A 19,275-nucleotide genomic window follows, 5' to 3' on the forward strand; every position below is an offset into this window, starting at 1 on the left:
GAGATCTGCTCTTTCTGTAACATTGACAGCAGCTTATATAGTAGAGATCGAGAATCCAAAACCTGTTCAGATTCCAACTCCACTTTGTCAGTGTGATAGTTTACTTGCCATACAAAATACAATTGTCAAATTAGGTTAGCCCCGTCTCTCTTCGTGCGGCATGTTAAATTTTTCGGTCTTAAACTAATTTGTTTCGAATTTTTCAACCCTGTTCAACTTAATCAGTAACCATCAGTTTCAAAATTTTGCTTTTATCATATAAGATTCTCAGCTTATCAGTGGCCATCAGGATGTTAAATCATATCTCACATAAGTCCTAATTAAATAAAACTAAACATCATTACAAAATTCGAAATACCAAAATTTAAGGAATCAAAGTCAAGATTGAAATCCATAAAGAATGGTGATGTCAAAACCTGTCAGCATATTGAGAAAGTATGTAAAGAATAGGAATCATCACTGTTATAGGAATTGAACTAACAACACACACCTGCTCTGACTTTGAAAGCCATCAATAATTTTGGAGAAATCTTAAACAAGAAATCAAATTCCGATAACAAGGAATTACATAAACCCTTTGGGCCTTCCTCCTCTATCCTCTTGTCATAAATATTTATCTCATATAACATCACCCCCTTTCCTTTCAGGACTCTATGTTGGGTGAAATCAGAATCCCTACAATATCGACACGCAAAATTAACCGCGTGGCTATTTTTTCTACGGTTGAACCCTACAACGCTAACTGAATCGAGAAAAAAAAGAAGGAAAAAAGAAAAAAAATACAAAGATAACAATCTAATACTTTACAGACAATTTCTGAATGACCTATTATCTAATTGCAGTTACTCAGAGTAGATGGCCCTGAAACGCCGGGCCCACCAAGGCCTTATCTCCCCATTCCCCGTGCACTGCTCACCCTTTTCATCCTCACTGCTGAATAAAGTTTGGTCGGAGCAATCTAATGCTGCTGCACATGCATCATTGTAGGATCGACAAGCAGAGTGACAGACCCGAAGTCTATTGTCTCCGTCTTTGTCACAACGTTGAATAGAGATCTGAAGCATATAAAAAAATTGATGAAGTTGTGAAATTACTTAAACATTGTAAACAAGTACACGAGTACCACTGAATATGCCAAAAGAATGAAGTCATCTCAGATAGAAGCACATCTTAAAACCTAAGTTGCATGGGTATGGGTACGGGTGTAAGTGTGGCTACTAGTATGGGAAACGGAAAATTTGTAAATGATTAGGGCACAGGGATGCGGCTTCAACACATGGGCTAAAATCATATTTATGAGCTGGATACACAAATGACCCTTCGGAATTGTAGTTTTTAACTGAATATGGGCTGAAACAAACCCGACTGTTGTCCAACAAGTTTCAAAGTGGATGCTACGAATAGGATATATGTCCAAGAAGTATATGACAAGTGTTTTCAAATAAAATATGTAATTGTATAATAGAGTACACATCTGAATAAATGTACGCATAAACAAGTCAAATAACATATTAGATTTGTGGAATTGTGGGTGTGATGTGATTTTCACAACTAAAACTAAAAATCAATGGCCAAGAGTGGCAGCCAATAACTCACAAGCTTTAGAGATGACTATAATATCTTTGAGAAAATTTTTAAGGTCATTCTCTAAGTTTTACTAAAATTATGTCTATATGCTTCGTTTTCGTTCTACTAATTCCAATTTTTTTTATAATCAAGAGCTTCATCCCTACTTGAGAAATTATCCCTTCCCTATTCTCATGAAGTAATACTATATCATCAGCAAATGTCATGCATCATGGGACTTCATCTTGCCTATGCTATTAAGTTGGTCCATAACTAATGCAAAGAGATCAGGGTTTAAAAATATTGCTTTTACGAATGACTTTCATGAATAAGAGTTAAGGTTCCAACAATATTTTTATAGCGAAGAGTGAAACAATGACTAAACTGTAGGAATTGACTACAATCATCTCGAGTAAACTACAAATGACCCACTCTCTATATCTTCAGTTAACACTTAACACCACCCCCCCCCCCCCCCCCAAAAAAAAAAAAAAAAAACATATATTGGCATTTAGCAATCCAGCAATTCTCCATTTTCTAAAAGATAAATTGCGAGTTATGCTCCTCTTCCTCATGAATCGAAGGAAGGCTAACCTAGATGCACGGATACGACACGGACGACGGATACGGGATACGGCAAAATCCAAAAAATAAGCATACGGGGATACGCACGAAGGATTTTTTTAACATTATTATTATATTATTAGTGCGAAACGTATTACGCAAATCTCGATTTAGTATAATGAGTAACTTTCTCCATCGCATTTATGATAATAAGTATGATGTTGCCGGCTTGCTTTAACTCGAACTCAAAAAACCGAAGGAGATGATGATGTCATCGGGTGCGTTGAATGCTGGACGGGGAGAAGGAATTGGAGGCGTTGGTACTTTAAGAGTCGGAGGAAGCGAGAGTCATTCGGCGGGCACTCAGGTCAGAACAGCGGAGCGCCGTCGGCAGGATCGGGTCGCGACACGCGAGCGTAATCAAATCGAACGGCGAGTGCAGCTGAGAGATTGAGAGGAGAGGCATTAGGGTTTAGCGTGTTTTCTTTTTTGTCTTTTCGTTCTGAGTCAGCTGCAGGATCGAATCGAACGGGAGATTTTGAGAAATAGGGGTGGCCGTTTTTTAATCGACGCGTTCGGGTTGGATTTTTTAACAACCAAACCCACAACCGAATGAATCGGCCCTTCGGCGAATCTGAAGCCGCGTCGAGCTCCTTTTGACCGCTGCTTCCGAGCCTAATTTTGACGTTGACTCGCTGTCCGGGCACGGACAGTCGTGCCCGACACGCTGCTCGTGACGAATCTAGGTGTGTTTCTTTGTATTTGATTCGAGTCGAGACACGGCATTCGTCTGGCCTCGAGGGCTCAAATCCGCCTGCTTCAGCAGATCTAAACTGCCTGCATACATATTACCTTTGAAAATTGTAGCCCTGGATAGCATTAAAGGTAGGCCTCGCCTACGTCAAAATAAAAAAAAAAAAATACAAAAAAAAATAAAAAATAATAAAAATAATAAAAAAAATAATAAAAAAATAATAAAAATAAAAAAAAAACAGATAAAATCAATAATAAAAAATAAACAAATAATAAATGTCGACAAAAGAAATCAAAAAAAAAAAAAAAAAAACAAACAAATATAAATCCATGTAAATAAAATAAAAAAAAATAAATAAAAAATAAAAATAAAATTAAAAAAAAAAACAGTTCCTAAGTCACATTAAGAAAAAAATACAAATAAAAAAAAAGAAATAAAAAAAAATAAAATAAAAAATATAATAAAAAATAGGCAGAGCGACAATAAAAAAAAAAAAAAACAAATAAAACCTGCCGAACATTATATAAAAAAATATAAAATCTTAAAAAAATTAAAAATAGAAGAATCAACTAATATAAAAAAAAAAAAATAATAGCTGTATTAAAAATAAAAAAAATAAAACAAAATAAAAATACTACAGCGATCGTCCGTTGCTGGTGTCCTTAAACTAAAAAAGAAGAAAATATAAAAATAGATAAAAAAAAAATAAGAATATAAAATACAAAAAAAAAAAAATAAAATAAAAAAAAATATAAATATATGAAAAAAAATTTCCGACATTAAGAAAAAGAAATAGAAAAAAAGCCCAAAAAAAAAAAAAAATAAAAAAAAAAAAAAAATACAAGGGAAAAATAAAAAAAAATATAAATAAAAAATAAATAAAAAAAAAAAAAGATCCATAAATAATAAAATATAAAAATTTAATAACAACAAATAAATATATAAAAAATAATAAAATAATAAATATAATATAAGAAAACAAATAAAGGATAAAAAAATAAAAAAAAAAATAATTAAAAAGAAAAAAAAAAATTATAAAATAAAAAAAAATAATTATAATAAAAGAAATAGATTAAAAAAAAAAATAAAAAATATAAAAAGAAAAATAAATTAATAAAACAAAATAAAAAAATAAAAAAAAAAAAAATAAAAAAATAAATAAAAAAATAAAATAATAAAAAATAATAAAAAAATATAAAAATAAAAAAGAAAAAAGTTCCTAAAATAAAATAAAAAAAATAAAATAACAAATAAACCGATAAAAAAAAGATAAATAAGATTAAATAACAAATAAAAATAATCAAATTAAAAAAAATACAAAAAAAAAAAAAAAAAAAAAAGCTAAAATTAAAAATAACAAAAAAAAACAAAAAATAAAAAAAAAATAGAAAAAAAAAAATAAAAAAAAAATAGAGATATAAAAACAAAAATAAAGAGATAAAAAAAACTAAAAATAATGTAAAAAAGAAAAGTCCGGAAAAATAAATGAAATAAAAAAATTAAAGTAGAAAAATATAAAAAACAAAAAATAAAAAATATAAAAGACGGACGGGAAAATAAATAAAAAAAATAATAATAAAAATAAAAAAAATAAAAAATGAACTACAAAACATAATAAAACAACTAAAAAAAAAATAAAAAGAAAAAATAAAATGAAAATAAATAATGAAAAAAAAAAAAAAAAAAAATAAATGAAGAAATGATAAAAAAATAACACGCTAGAACAAAAAAAAAAAAAAAAAGAAAATAAATAAAGAATAAATGAAAATAAAATAAACAAAACGAACATAAAAACAAAAATAATAATAAAAATAAGAATAAAATAAAAAAAAAATAAAAATAAAATAATAAAAATATAAAAACAAAATAAAAATAATAAAAAATAATACAAAAAAAAAAAGAGCGATAAAGATCTCTATAAAGCAAAATAAAAAATAATATAAAACCTAAACAAATAAAAAAAAAAAAATAAAATAAATAAAAAAATAAAATAAAAAAATATAAAAAATAAAAAAAAAAAAAAAAAAATAAAAACGAGAAATAAAAAAAAAAGAGAATAAAATATAAAATTAAGGAATAAAAAAAATAAATAAAAAACAAATAAACAAAAATCAAAATAAAAAATAAAAAACGTTCACGAATTTAATGCAACTGAAAGTATAGATGAGGCGGTTTGTGCACAATATACACAATCATCTTCAAGAAACTTTAAGGCCATCTACTAAGGTAAAAAGCAAAAGAAAAGAAACATACCCAGCAGGCAAGCCGCTTTGCTGCAGCAGCACAATAACCACTGTCAATAATACTAAACAATGACCGACCACCGGGCATTAAACGGTTATAATTGGGCATAACAACAGCCGCCTCCAGCTGCTGCAATATGCTGGGCTCACTCGGGGCACAATGCTGCCCCAATGATTCTTTGGCCAGCACATCGCCACATATAGAGAGGCTTGACATCAACATCGAGCTGTTCTGGCACGTGTAGCCTGCATAATCGGAACATCGGAACTCGCACACACCATTGTCACAGACCCCACCGTGCAAACTGCACTGCTCGTCGCAAATTGCTGCAAAAATGAGAGGCACAACTTAGTTATTTTTTGTTCAATGTGCTTTGAAATTCCTCTTCCCTTTCTGGAAAAGAATGGTAAACTTCATAAAAGCTGCATAAAGTTCGGACCAATTTGAGTAACCCCCCAAGAGTTATGTAAATGACACTTAACCCCCAAACTTTTCAGCCTTCCACAAAATCCCCACAATGTTTGAAATTCTTTCAACATGTCTGGGGGGTTTTCTGCAACTTTATTAAAAGTTCATGGGGGTTTTCAGAAAATGTTGAAAGTTTGAGATTTTTTAACATAATGTTGAAACTTGAAAATTTGGGTATTGTTTGAAAATAATGTTAAAAGTTAGGGGGTATGTTAAAAAAATGGTGGTTACACAGTTTGAGGGAAGTTAAAAAACTTCAAACGTTATGGGGGTCTGGTGGATGGACCAAAATTCTAGGGGTTTAGTTTAAAATTTGTTGGGGTTATCTCTAAATGGGCAAACTCTTTTGAGGGTTTTGTGAACTTTGCTTGAATAAGTAAAATAGGAAGAAACCAAGAGAACTTTGAGCAATACTTCTCTTTTGGATCACCGAAAATTACACTATTGAAAGGTAGTAAAAAGCTAAAGCACAGTAGTTTTTGCATATGTTAGTCCTTTCAATTGCAGTCAATTTGCATATAACTTGAGAAGAAAATGGTGTTCTACATGGGCATGGGCATGTCACGCACAAAATTTGAAAAGATAGGGTATGGGAACACAAATACTACATATATCATATATATTATTTACAAAATGTGATATTTAGAAGTTCTCCAAATTAAGTCGTAGAATTCCAAATTCTATGACAACACAAAATACTCTAAAACAAAATTAAAACAGAAAGACGAACGTTAATGATGAAGAGTTCACTACTTTATAGTTATTGACTAACTCAGTAACAATCTAAATAAATTAAGTCTCACGGAACCAAGTAGAGAAATAGAGTAAATCTGTGTCTTGAAAAGAAAAATCATTTGTTGGGATTTCAACTGTACCTGTGGAGCAGTCAACACCAGTTCGGCCATTTTCACACGCACAGATCCCATTTGGCTGGCATTTACCACGTCCACTGCAATTGTTGGGGCAGGAGCCTGTGGATGAGAAAAATAGGCCTTACTGTAAAGAGTACATACAGTAAATGCCATAATTTTGTAAAGGGTTAATTGCAGATAGACCGCTATACCATCATTTAGTTGTGGATGGACCCCCTGTAGTTCTACTGTTGCAGACACAACCCTGATTTTGTTTTACTCTTTTACCCTCAGTGAAAGGGGAAACTGTTTTTTGACAAATAGACCTCCCAAGGGTAAAAGAGTCAAAAAATTCCCTAAGTGGGTCCATGTGCAATAATAGAACTACAGGGGTCTATCCGCAATTAGGCCTTAGTAGAGGTGGTCTATCCACAATTAACCCTTTTGTAAATCTATTAAGTAGGAAACGTTACATTCTAAAAATTAAACAAAGACTAAGGTTTTTTAAAATTTGAGTTTAACAAGATTATCCATTTTTTCAGTGCTTACAAATGTCAAATGTCACACAATGGACGAAGCATCATGTTACGACCTTATAAAATAAATTAGATTTTCTATGCATGATAGTTTTAAGAGATTCATGCAATTCACAAAAAAAGAAAAAGAAAATGCTATCTTGAATTTTTTTTTTTCTATTTTTTCTTTAATCAACAATGAGCATCTGTTGAGTTGGGCACCTCAAAAGCTATGGATGACATTGTAATGGCATCGCCCCACTCAAAACGACCCTATTATCAGGTACATAAAACGACTACAGATACTACTAAAAATTTGTCGAACTTTCACTTCCATGCAATGGGATAACAGCAGATACGGGGAAAAAAGAAGGAATGAACATTGGCACAGTTGTTTGTGGGCATCAAGAAGCAACAAGATTTAAACATCTTAAAAGCAAATGCAGGATCTAACAAGACAAATCAGAGATAGAAAGGGGTACTCACGCTTGCTACAGTCATGGCCTTTAAAACCAAGAAAACAGCGACAGCTTCCTTCAACACAGTCGCCATTGAAGGTACAAGAATTTGGACACTGCCCATTTCCAGGCACAGGTGCAACACTGCATAATTCATGATATGCTGGGCAAATTAGTTCACCTACAGCATAAGAGAGTTTATTAGCACATAAGTTCCCAGCTATGATCTCATAAAATCATCAAGTAATGCATGGAAACCTACCATTAAAGCCAGGGAACTGAACAGGACCACCTGCTTCTGGACAAGTTTTCCAGATACCATCAACTGCAACCTGGACAACAATAAAGAAATAATTTCTATTTTATCCTGTAGGCGAGTATTAGGCTAATTGACAGCAGATCATGTCATGAGCTAACGCATACTTTTCTTAATTACCACGCTGATGCCTACATCTTTTAAAAGTTACAAGCGCCTTCAAATATACACATGTAAAAAGATATACATATATACATAACAATATTACTCGAGATAAGCTAAAGCAAAATGAGTTACCTAGATAGAACACTGGTAACATCTACCTAGTTCGATGTCAGTAGGGTGCACATTACAACTATTCTATCTCTTCGTAGCTCATTTAGCAAAATGAACTACCACCTCATACACATTTTTTCATACATATGTACACACATTTATATAGAGCAAAAAGCTCAACGACTTAACTAGATTGAGGGCTTTGTACACCAGCTTGTTTTATCCCTTGGGCTTTGAGATGTGTGCTACTGTGTGATAACCATCATGGCACGCATCTGAAACATAGCTTTCATGTTTATCACATATCAACACGCATCTCAAAGAAAATCCAAGGGTTAGAAAAGCTGGTGAACAGAGCCCTCAAAGTATGAAAAGAGAGAGGGATGGGGGATTGACCTTGAGAGTAAATATCCCTTATTCGAAGTATCCATATATTTGAATCAATAGGTATTGATTTAATCTTGAAATGAAGGCAAAAGGTAACAGACACAATTTCAAATGGAAATGTAAAATCATGCAGTGAAGAAATAAGCTATCAAGCAAAGCCTCAGACATACAGATATCATAGAACCACAAGTACCTCTAAAGTGTTATTCAAGCACCGATGTTGATAGCAACCATTTCCTTGAGTCATTGATCCTCTAACAAACCCAGCGCGCACCAATGATGAAGCCATACACCTGAATACAAAATAACATTACATACCATATACTGAAAGCCACACCAAAAGCAAGCATCTTTTAGAAAATTAATAACACTACAAAAGAAATAAAAGTAATAAAAAATCTTTTATATTGTTAGAGGGTCATTAGGTAGAGAATGATTAAGACAATTAAAGAAATAACAGGATATGCTCACAAACATGTTCTCAGTTGTTAGCTCACCTAGAATTGCTTCCTCTCACTTCACCCAACATTCTGTCGGGTGTACGAACACTATTTGTGTCTGTGCATGAACCATCAGAGTATGCTACAAAATACGTGCAATAATCAGCCAAAGATGACTGCCCACCTGTACCAATAAAATAAATTAAAAAAACCAATCAAAAAAATACAGCATGTGTTATTCAACATCATTTTCTAATACCCCAATTTATTTCGGACCCAAATGCATGGGACCTATTATAAGACAGGTAATGTGTCTCATGGTAGCCATTGATTGTGATTTGATTCCCAAGAAAATGACGCGTGACACCTTATCCCATGATTGGTCCCACGAATTTTGGGTCCAAGAAGTACTCTTTTTAATATGTAATTGCTAAATATATTAAATAGAAGCTTTGTCACAACTCTAGCACTTAAAACTATATAGATAGGAGAACACACCTTTGTTGGCCTGAGGAAAATACCGAGCCCATTGTGGCAGATCGCCACTATAGCTCACAATAGGACAATATCCTTCTGCCTCTCTATTATACGTACAGCCAGACAACTGAGTGGTATTGCAACGGTAAGCACCCTTCCAAAGACTACAAGGAGAGGTAACAAACTCAGTTCCTTGATTTCTGCCCCAATCAAGATGCTCTGCCATGCTGTAATTAGCCCGATACCATCCGCTGTCCTCCAATAGAGCCAAGGTCATTTTTGATACCACTGATCGTGTATCAACTGATCCAGTCATGATTTCATTCATTAATAGCCTTTTTTCCCAATGTGAACCTGCACATGAAAGGTATCACGTATTAGTGATAGAGCATAAATATTGAGGGACAATATCAGTTATATAATAGACAAAAGCTATGTACCTGATGTACCACGCCCACCTCCATCTTCCAACTCTAAGCCGGTAAAATTTTCAGAAAAAGCCTGAACACAAATCAGATTAACCAAGTATATACCATATTAAAACAGTTGTAAATGAAAACCCTAATTCATTATGAGATCTCTTGGGCTTTATATAGGCCCCTTACACAACTTACAAATAAGTCCTAATAAATACTAATATGTCAACACTCCTCCTCAAGATGGGCGAAAGATATCTACTAAGCCCATCTTATCACATCCTCTAATCATATCTACTGAGCTAAGTCCTTTAGTCAGACAATCTGCTGCCTGGTCCTTAGTCGAAACATGACTTAGCTCCAGTAGTCCACTATCCAACTTCTCTTTGATGAAGAACCTATCGATCTCGATGTGTTTGGTTCTATCATGCTGCACTGGGTTGTTGTTCATTCTTCCTGAAGATTAGCCCTTTTCCGGGGGCATTATTCAAATACCTTAGAATCTGGTACACCCGTCCATGTGACCCTTCCTTGGATCATGCATGTAGCGACTCACCACGCTCACTGCAAAAGAGATATCGGAACGTGTGTAACACAGATCAACCTGCCTACCAGCCTTTGGTATCTGTCACGATCAACTGGTTCTCCAGCTTCAGCACCCAGCTTAAACTTCTAGTCGATCGGTGTAGTTGCAGGTTTGCATCCTAACATTCCTGTTTCTTTGAGAAGATCAAGTGCATACTTTCTCTGGGATAGGACAATCCCCTCCGCTCCTCGAGCTATCTCTATTCCAAGAAAGTATCGAAGCAAGCCAAGATCTTTCACCTCGAATTCCTTACCCAGTCTCACTTTGAGTTGGGCAATCTCCTTCTCATCATCCCCTGTAATAATCATATCATCCACATATACCGCCAGCATGGTAATGTGGCCTCCACTTCGTCGAAAGAATCATCATCCCCTGTAATAATCATATCATCCACATATACTGCAAGCAAGGTGATGTGACCTCCACTTCTTCGAAAGAACATGGTATGGTCGGCGCTGATCTGCTGGTACCCCATACCAATCATAGCCCTCCTGAATCTATCAAACCAAGCACGAGGAGACTGCTTTAGCCCATAGAGAGACTTTTTCAATCTGCAGACCTTTCCCACTGTCTGATCTGTACCGAATCCTGGTGGTATCTCTATATATACCCCATCCACTAGATCTTCATGAAGAAATGCATTTTTCACATCTAGTTGGTGTAGCTTCCATCCACCATTTACTGCCAGAGAAATTAAGGTCCGAACAGTGCTCATCTTTGCCACCGGTGCAAAAGTCTCATCGTAGTCGATACCATATGTCTGACTATATCCTTTTGCCACCAGACGAGCTTTGTAGCGCTCAACCTGTCCATCTGGATTCTGCTTCACAGTGAAGACCCACTTGCATCCAACTGCTCTCTTCCCTTTTGGTAGTTTTACTAACTCCCAAGTGCGGTTCTTCTCAAGGGCCCTTAGCTCTTCGTGCATAGCAGCTTTCCATTTCTGGTCCTTCTTTGCAACCTGCCAATTGTTAGGTATAGTAACAGAGTCCAGTGATGAAATGAATGCTCCATGTGCAGGGTGGATGTTAGAATATGATACAAATTGAGCAAGATCCCAACCATATCTATCGGGAGGATTTCCCGCATTACTGCGAGTAGTCCTCCGTACAGTTATTGGTGTGGGATGAGTAGGAAGAGGAATGGAATCACATTGAGAGGAATCTGGTGGTGTAGGTGTCTCAGGAGTCGGGGCAGGCGTTAGCAAGGGACTTGGCACCAGTGGCACTGTAGGTACTGTTCCCGCAATTTGTTTCCCCTTCCTACTATAGGTAAGTAGTTCCCCCTGAGCCGTTGGTCTAACACCTCTTGTCTCATTCTCCTCTTCTTCTTCATTCTCTTGCTCCTCCTCAACCAAGTCTCCTTCCCAAGGAATCATTACAGAAATTGATTTTTCTGATCTCTCACCATTCTCAGACATTGATTTCTCCATATTTACCAATCTCTCACCATTCTCCTCCTCTCGCCGCATACTTCCAGTATTAGGCGAGTTATCAACGGATGAAGTTACCTTCCGGGTGTAATATGGCTCGAGTTCTCGACATTATCTCCCTTCAATATCTCACACGGAGACTTCCAATCCAACACTCTCGAGGGCATTCTGTTGATCAACGCTGCTGCGGTCAATACTGCTTGCCCCCATAATGTTTCTGGGACATTCATAGAGATCATCATGCTTCTAGCAACCTCTAAAAGATGTCTGTTCTTCCTTTCTGCTACCCCATTCTGGGCTGATGTGTATGGACAGGTTGTCTGGTGATGTATTCCTTGAGCTGACAAATATTCTTCAAAGACTCTGTTGGTATACTCTGTCCCATTATCTGACCTCAATACTTTCACCACTGCTCCGTATTGAGTCTGAACGGTCCTATGAAAATTTTGGAAGCACCCAAACACATCACTCTTATTCTTCATCAGATATAACCAAGTAACACGAGAGAATCAATCAATAAATGTAACAAAATACTTGTATCCATTCATAGAACTTGTGGAACAAGGCCCCCAAACATCTGAATGTACCAAGTCAAATGCATGAGAACTTCTATGACCAGAACTAACATAAGAGCTTCTAGTAAGCTTTCCAAACTCACATGCATCACACACAAGTTTCTGTTTATTTGCTTTCTCAAATAAAGAAGGATACAATCTACCTAAAACACTAAAGGATGAGTGTCCCAAACGCTGGTGATGAAGCATTAACTCATTTTCAGCACTCATTTTAGATCCTACTGCTTCCTCTATGACTGACATCAATGCTGAATCCAGTCCTTCACGATCCAGATACCACAGTCCACTACGCCATGTGCCAGTCCCAAGTCTCCGCCCTGTCCCCTTCTTATGGAAAATCACCTTGGGAATATCAAAAGAAACAATGCATTTTAGTTGGAGGATGATAGAACTAATGGACAAAAGATTGACTGGAAATGAAGGAGCATGCAGAACATTGGACAAAGTTACAGAACCAGTGCAATCGATTGTACCCTTACCAACCACCGGCTGAAATATACCATCAGCTGTTTGAATACTATCAGGTGATGCTAAGTGAGTATATGATGAGAACTCACTAGCATTACCTGTCACATGCCGAGACGCACCGGAGTCGACTATCCACATCAGTACCTTTGGTCGGATGAGCATAGGTAGCAGTATTGCCTCTGGCGAAGAACGAAGTGGATGCCTCCTCAGTCCCACTCCTCAAGTCTCCATCCCCTGCTACTTGCTGCTTCCTCCTGAGTATCGCCAGGAGAGCACGATCCTCCTCAGTAAAGACCGCCTCAGCTTCTTCTTCTTCTGCTACCGTCAGATTCGCCCGATTCCCTGCTCCTCTTTCACCTCGTCGACCCCCATGGCCACGACCACGATCGGGGAACTGTCCACGTCCACCCGAATCTCCTTCCTTGGGTGGTTTGATACACGCATGCCTTAGATGACCCACCGCACCGCAGTTGTAGCACTGTCGAGTCTCTCCCCCAGATCCAGTATTGCTAGAGGCTGCCAGTGCTGACTTCACCACCGGAAGTCCACCTGTCCCCGCCTGCAGCCGAATGCGAGTCTCCTCCTGGATCATGGCAGAAACAACCTCCTCAAGCGTGAGAATTTTCGGCTGAGCTAGCAGTAATGCAATTCGCTGAGTGAACTCTGATGTCAATCCCTTGAGAAACACCATAGTCCTCTCCTGTAGAAAGGCCTCCCGCTCTTTACATCCTGGGTCCTTGCAGCTAGCCCGGGGGAAAAAATGATCATAGTCCAGTCATAGGCGCTCCAGCTCTGTAGCATATTTCTGTACAGTCCTCTCTCCCTGGACTGTGGTGTCGATCTCTCCTTTAATCTGGAACACCCTCAGGTTATTCCCCACCCCATCATATGTTCTCCTCAACTTCTCCCAGACGTCCTTCACCTTCTCAATGCCATCCACCGTGGCGGCGATCGTCGGGACCAGCGAGTTGAGAAGCCAGATGTACACCAACATATGAGTGGACTTCCACTCATCTCGTCCTCCCGAGTCCTCATCCGGTTCTGTCTTCTCTCCGGTCAAGTAACCCTCCAGGTTCCTCCCTGCAAGGGTGTATCTCACCCGTCGTGACCAACTCAGGTAGGTACTCGGTCCATCAAGCTTCAGATCGATGGTCGGAAGCTCTAACTTCTTCGATGGTCTTGTCGCGCTTTCATCAGCCGACAACTTCATCAACTTCATCAAAGTTGACACCTCCGCAGGGTTCAACTTCTTGATAATCTCCTCCATCGATCAAGCTTCAGATCCAACATCTGTTCACCTTTTTCTTCAAACCCTTGTTGTGCGCAGTGAAAATTTCGGCAACACTTCTGCTGCACAACAAGAGTAAGATCTCAAACGAATTCTCGTTTCTCAGAGGAAACTAGAATAAAAAACAGTTATATATCTCATCGATGTGAGATATATACTCTTCCTGTCATCAGTTCGAGGACTGAGTCGAGGGAACCCATGCCAAACTCCTAGGCTCGCATGGTGCAAAGGGGTACGTGCCGGTGGCTTGGCAGCTGGCGTAGAGGGGGGGGTTTGGAGGGTGTTCGGGTGTGGTGAGGGGTTCGGGTCTGTGGTATGGTTCGGTGGGATTTATGGGATTAGGGTTCAAAAGCGGCGTTCAATGCTGCCAGCCCAGGCTTTTCGGGTGTTTGGCCAGCAGTTCGTCAAGGTTTCGAGTGGTTTGGCATAGCGGGTTTTTTTTTTTCGGCGGGGTTGCTGCGGAGTGTTTGCAACGGCGTTTTCAGCGTTGACGTCTTGGCAGTGGTTTCAGCTGGGCAGCGAAATGGAGATCAGGTGCGGGGGCGTCGTGTTAGCGCAGCGGCCTCTCGCGAAGAGGCGAGCGCGTGTGGCAGCGGGAGGTTCGGTGCCGTCGAAACAGGGCCGTCGGAACATAAGGGGAAAACAGGAAGGAGGGGGCTGGTCTGCAGAGGCGGACAAGAACAGGAAAGGGGGTCTGATCGGGCGAAGAACAGGGCGGGCCGGAGTGAAGAGGGGCAGGAGGGGTGGGCGGCGGCGCTAGGGTTAGTTTTTTTTTGTGGAGGCTCTGATACCAAGTTGTAAATGAAAACCCTAATTCATTATGAGATCTCTTGGGCTTTATATAGGCCCCTTACACAACTTACAAATAAGTCCTAATAAATACTAATATGTCAACAAAAACACATGGTAATTTATCAAAAGGTTTTGACTTGGAAAAGATGAAATTTAAAATTTACCCCATAGTGATGCCTTGAGTGCATAACAACACGAGGAAGGACGACACGGGTAACCATTCGACCAAGCTTGTCATCCATAGCTTGTAAAGTAACCTGCACAATGTAGTAAATGTGTATCAGAAGTCATTTCTAGTGCCTCAAAGAAAGTAATCTACTTATCAAAGCTTAGTCGCGTGAACAAAAAAAAAGCTCATAAATGCAATAATAGTTAACAAAATTATCTTACAATCGGTCATAGTCTCTGCTGGCTAAACCATATTTTTAGCATGAACTAAAACCAATGTCACATTAACACAAAATTAACAGATCACAGAACAAAAACCCATACCTTCTCTGAGCTAGTGATATGTTTTAATCATATTTGATCTGCATGTTACTCATCACAAAGAGCTCACAATAATTCCACATTCACAGCCTCTAATTAATCTTTTATTTGCTTTTCGTCCAGAGACACAAAGAGCTCACAATAATTCCACATTCACAGCCTCTAATTAATCTTTTATTTGCTTTTCGTCCAGAGAAGTATTAATTTAGTTAGTAAAGAACATTCACAGCCTCTAATTAATCTTTTATTTGCTTTTCGTCCAGAGAAGTATTAATTTAGTTAGTAAAGAATAGTGAGCCAACTCCTTACACACCCTATGAAAAAATCTGTCTGTACAATCAATGTTTCAAAAACCTAGTCTATAATCAGAGCATTTGGTTGGAGTTCATTTGACAATCAAATTTGACAGACTTTTTCATATTTTGTCACCATAACTCCTGATACCATAACCTCTAGATGATAACATCAATAAAGGACTCCTTGTATAGCAATCTGCTCCCTTACCCAAAGCAGATAAAAAAAACCCTACCATTTATCAAAAGAGAATTAGACAAAATGATTTTGCACTGCTGTCAATAGGATCTAATTGGGAAATAAATGGAGTAGAGTACAACTTTGAAAGAGTACCAAAAGTGGAAGCACGATAACTATACAAACAGCTTTAAAACAGGCCTAAGTGAATAGACTGTAGCACAGACATTCTAATTTGAAGTTGTGTCTGAAGACAAAAAACCCCCATGTTCACCATTCTTTATATTATTTTAGGATTGGTGTGATGTGCTCATGTCAGTGTGACTATGCATCTTAGCAAATAAGATAATGAGACAAATAGACTCAATTCAATCATATTGTTTGCTCGTAGTTTAGGCATATGCTGTAAAACAGACTGAAGATAGAAATACCCCATGGGAAATCCTAGTGTTAAAGGACACTCTTGCTACACCAAAACTCATTCTGATGAGGGTTGTAGTTTAAAACTCTAAATGCCTGCAGGTTGAGCACCCTTTCAATGGGCCGAAACCTGCACTCAGACAGCGGTATCTTTTTTAATCTGCTTTAAATCTGTGACCAATAGGAATTGAACCTGTGTTGCCCTATTACCATGTCAAAGGACCTTTCCATTGAACCCAAACTCTGAAGTTGTAGTGAGGATTAAGACGTAAGATGTTGTAGTTTTATATTCTAACACCTTGAATTTTGTTCCTGTATGGAAATATGCATCTGCATGAGGTTGCACATATGATTCCAACTCAAGCTATTTCTCTCACACAAATGAGCAACTTCGAAACTTGGACAATGAATAAGATGTGTACCATATACCACAAGCATAACTCTAGTCAGCTTAACCAGATGAACAGATGAACAGACACAGTCTTCACTCCCATTTTAGGTGTGAATGAAAGCAGATCGAATGAGGATACAAGTTTTACCTAAATATAAAGTATTAATAATAGTTTAAAATTGGTTTAAAGAGTAAACTGAAACCCAACAACTACAGAGCACAGAATACTACCTGGCTACGCCTTCTTTTCCTTTCATCACGAAAATGTGCGAAGGCATGTGGATCAAAACCTAAAACATGCATGACCTGCCAAAAAAGGGTCTCATCAGCCATAATGTGTAACAATATTGATATAAAGATCCTATTAGCGAATTCCGCACCTCATGTATCAAAGTAGCTGAAAGTAATGTTTCTGCTTCGGCTGTCAAATGACGAGGGGCAACATTTACATGTCCTAAACATACATCAAGATAAGGTACATCATAGTTCGGCAAAATAGAACATGGAAATGGTAGCTAAAAAGGGTTCTAATTGGATATATATATATATATATACCGGCAATAGCACGACCCCATTGATCGCGCTCACATGCCACTGCCCATGCAAGCGTGTTCCCTGTAGTAGGTCTAGTGGTTACTAACAGAACCAGGTCAGCTTCAGCAACACCATCTGCACAAAGAAAGTTTATTATGGAGCCATTCCTATTAAGAACATGCTCAAATAAAATAAGAGCAATTAGCAACAAATACCTTCAACATATTCATGAGGAAGTTGTACCCCACCATCCTGACCACATGCAGAATACCCACTCAGTCGCAAGTTACCCTTGACTGGTTCAACAGCCAAAGCTCTTTTGAACCAATCTGCAGTTTGTTCCAATGCCTGCTCAAGAATTGATATAGCATATATCATTTCAGTAACTATGCATATCTCACATTACAGTAATAAGAAGAAGAAAGTTTCTTGACACTGTGCAAGAATATTATAGCACAATTACAAGTCCGAATACGATACTTGCACTTTAAAGTTATACGGGAGGCTTATCTGCATAGAAAGAAAAACATTAAAAAAATATGCCAAATTAAATTAAATTTGTATCAAAGATAACCTTGCGAAGGCGTTGCTTTTTATCTTCCCCAGATATGTCTTCGACCGTACAGTTATACCAGCAGTCTCCAAAAACCGGAGGCTCCCCATGAGGATCACACACGGGGGTTTCAGGAACAGAAGATGCAGGAGGCTCACCAAGCTAAAAATTATACAATTTGTCAAGAAGAATCAATCTTAAAAAACTGCATAAAATCACATAGATTATTGCATTGACACAGACCTTGACGATATCCCCAACATTATTGCAATCTCTATCAGCTGAATGTCCAACAGCATCATAATTTAGAAATATCCTAATTGGTTCCTTTACATCCTTTGCAGGCAACAATGGTGATGAAATTGAAAGCAATGCCCTCCCTCTTTGGTGTTTGGATCTTAATGAGTCGGACTCCTTATAAACTTGTGGGGTAACTGAGTACTGCTTGCGACCAGGACGCCGCCGTTGATGGAGTATCTCATCATGGATGCACGAGTGCGATAAATAATTATCTTTTCCTCCGGCTTCAATACTTTGCAACGGCAATGACGCGTCCTCTTCAGATATTACATTATTTCCTCTAGTCCCAATAATAAGAAGCATAATCTAAAGATGAAGGGAGAACGGAAAACAATTAAATAACTAGACAATTAACAAAGGGTAGCAAGAACACAGCAAAGATTCTAATATGAGTTTTTTGTCATCAAAGATACATATATACAATATGGTGAGATCCTTTTGAACAGATTAATATTAGACAACAACTGGTGATTTAATAGTCTAGAGAGAAACTGAGAAATGCTCATAAGAATATCAGAATATCAACATGACATCGGAAAATAAAACCCAAAAGGTAAGAAAATGTAATAAACCCATTTGAAACTAGATGAGCTGAAAATAGATAAATGTGATACATCCCCACTGAAATCCCCCAATAGAATTGCAACACTTCAGTTGATAATTTCATCTCAACAGCAAAAATTAGGGCTTGTGCTAAGAAACTCAACATCAGGGATCCAACGGACAAAGAAATATTTTCCCAAAAACCCCAAAAGAAGAACGATTTGAAGTTCAGACCACCAACAGACAGCTCATAGCCAAAGAGGAAACTTTTCCTCCCCATTATTGCATTCAGTTACCAGGAAATCAAATCCAAACAAACTATCATTAAACCCTTATTACAAAAAACTACCAAATCTCACCAATTACAACTAACAAAACCCAGAATAACAAACAAAAATACTAGTTTGAAGAGATCAAAAAGTGTAACAAACCTGAAATCCGACCAAAAGGAGACGAGCCCAGAAAGGGAATGCAGAGGCCAACCAAACCCCAGATCGCCCATAGGCTCTCTCCTCCTCCATCAAAACCCCATTAAAAACTCACTGAAGCCTCTCTCTCATATCCCCCTTTAATCTCAACCAAGTTAGCTCCTTTCCTGTTCCCCCTTTCTCCAATGCCCCGCGATTTAATTGGGTAGTCGCCAAAATCGCAACTTAATGGTTGAATTCCTATAATTTACTAGTGGAAGCTGAAGCGGTTGGGATTTTTTCGCTATTTGGGAGGAGAAAATCTAGCAGTCGTTTTTGTCTGCGACTGCTCCA

General features: G+C 37.6%; 1 protein-coding gene across 1 annotated transcript; it reads right to left on the reverse strand.

Moving 5' to 3' along the window:
- On the reverse strand, window positions 441–19,269 carry LOC109822512. The gene is made up of 17 exons (XM_020388726.1): window positions 18,946–19,269; window positions 17,915–18,277; window positions 17,693–17,833; window positions 17,334–17,466; window positions 17,140–17,253; window positions 16,965–17,038; window positions 16,816–16,890; window positions 14,978–15,070; window positions 9,697–9,757; window positions 9,278–9,610; window positions 8,837–8,963; window positions 8,533–8,632; window positions 7,683–7,752; window positions 7,449–7,601; window positions 6,472–6,567; window positions 5,138–5,454; window positions 441–1,055 (listed from the first exon to the last, which is right to left on the reverse strand). The coding sequence occupies exons 1-17, from the start codon at window positions 19,033–19,035 to the stop codon at window positions 843–845; spliced, it is 2,553 nt and encodes an 850-aa protein (XP_020244315.1). The 5' UTR covers window positions 19,036–19,269; the 3' UTR covers window positions 441–842.

This window comes from Asparagus officinalis, chromosome 8, assembly GCF_001876935.1.
Source record: "Asparagus officinalis chromosome 8, Aspof.V1, whole genome shotgun sequence".
NCBI lineage: Eukaryota > Viridiplantae > Streptophyta > Magnoliopsida > Asparagales > Asparagaceae > Asparagus > Asparagus officinalis.

Excerpts from the sequence above, each read along its gene's own strand:
- LOC109822512 (XM_020388726.1), bottom strand. The coding sequence starts at position 19,035 with ATGGAGGAGGAGAGAGCCTATGGGCGATCTGGGGTTTGGTTGGCCTCT. Across the intron at positions 8,964-9,277 it reads TTTTCCTCAGGCCAACAAAG|GTGGGCAGTCATCTTTGGCT; the intron begins GTGTGTTCTCCT and ends TTATTGGTACAG. Across the intron at positions 5,455-6,471 it reads TGGTGTTGACTGCTCCACAG|CAATTTGCGACGAGCAGTGC; the intron begins GTACAGTTGAAA and ends TCATTTTTGCAG.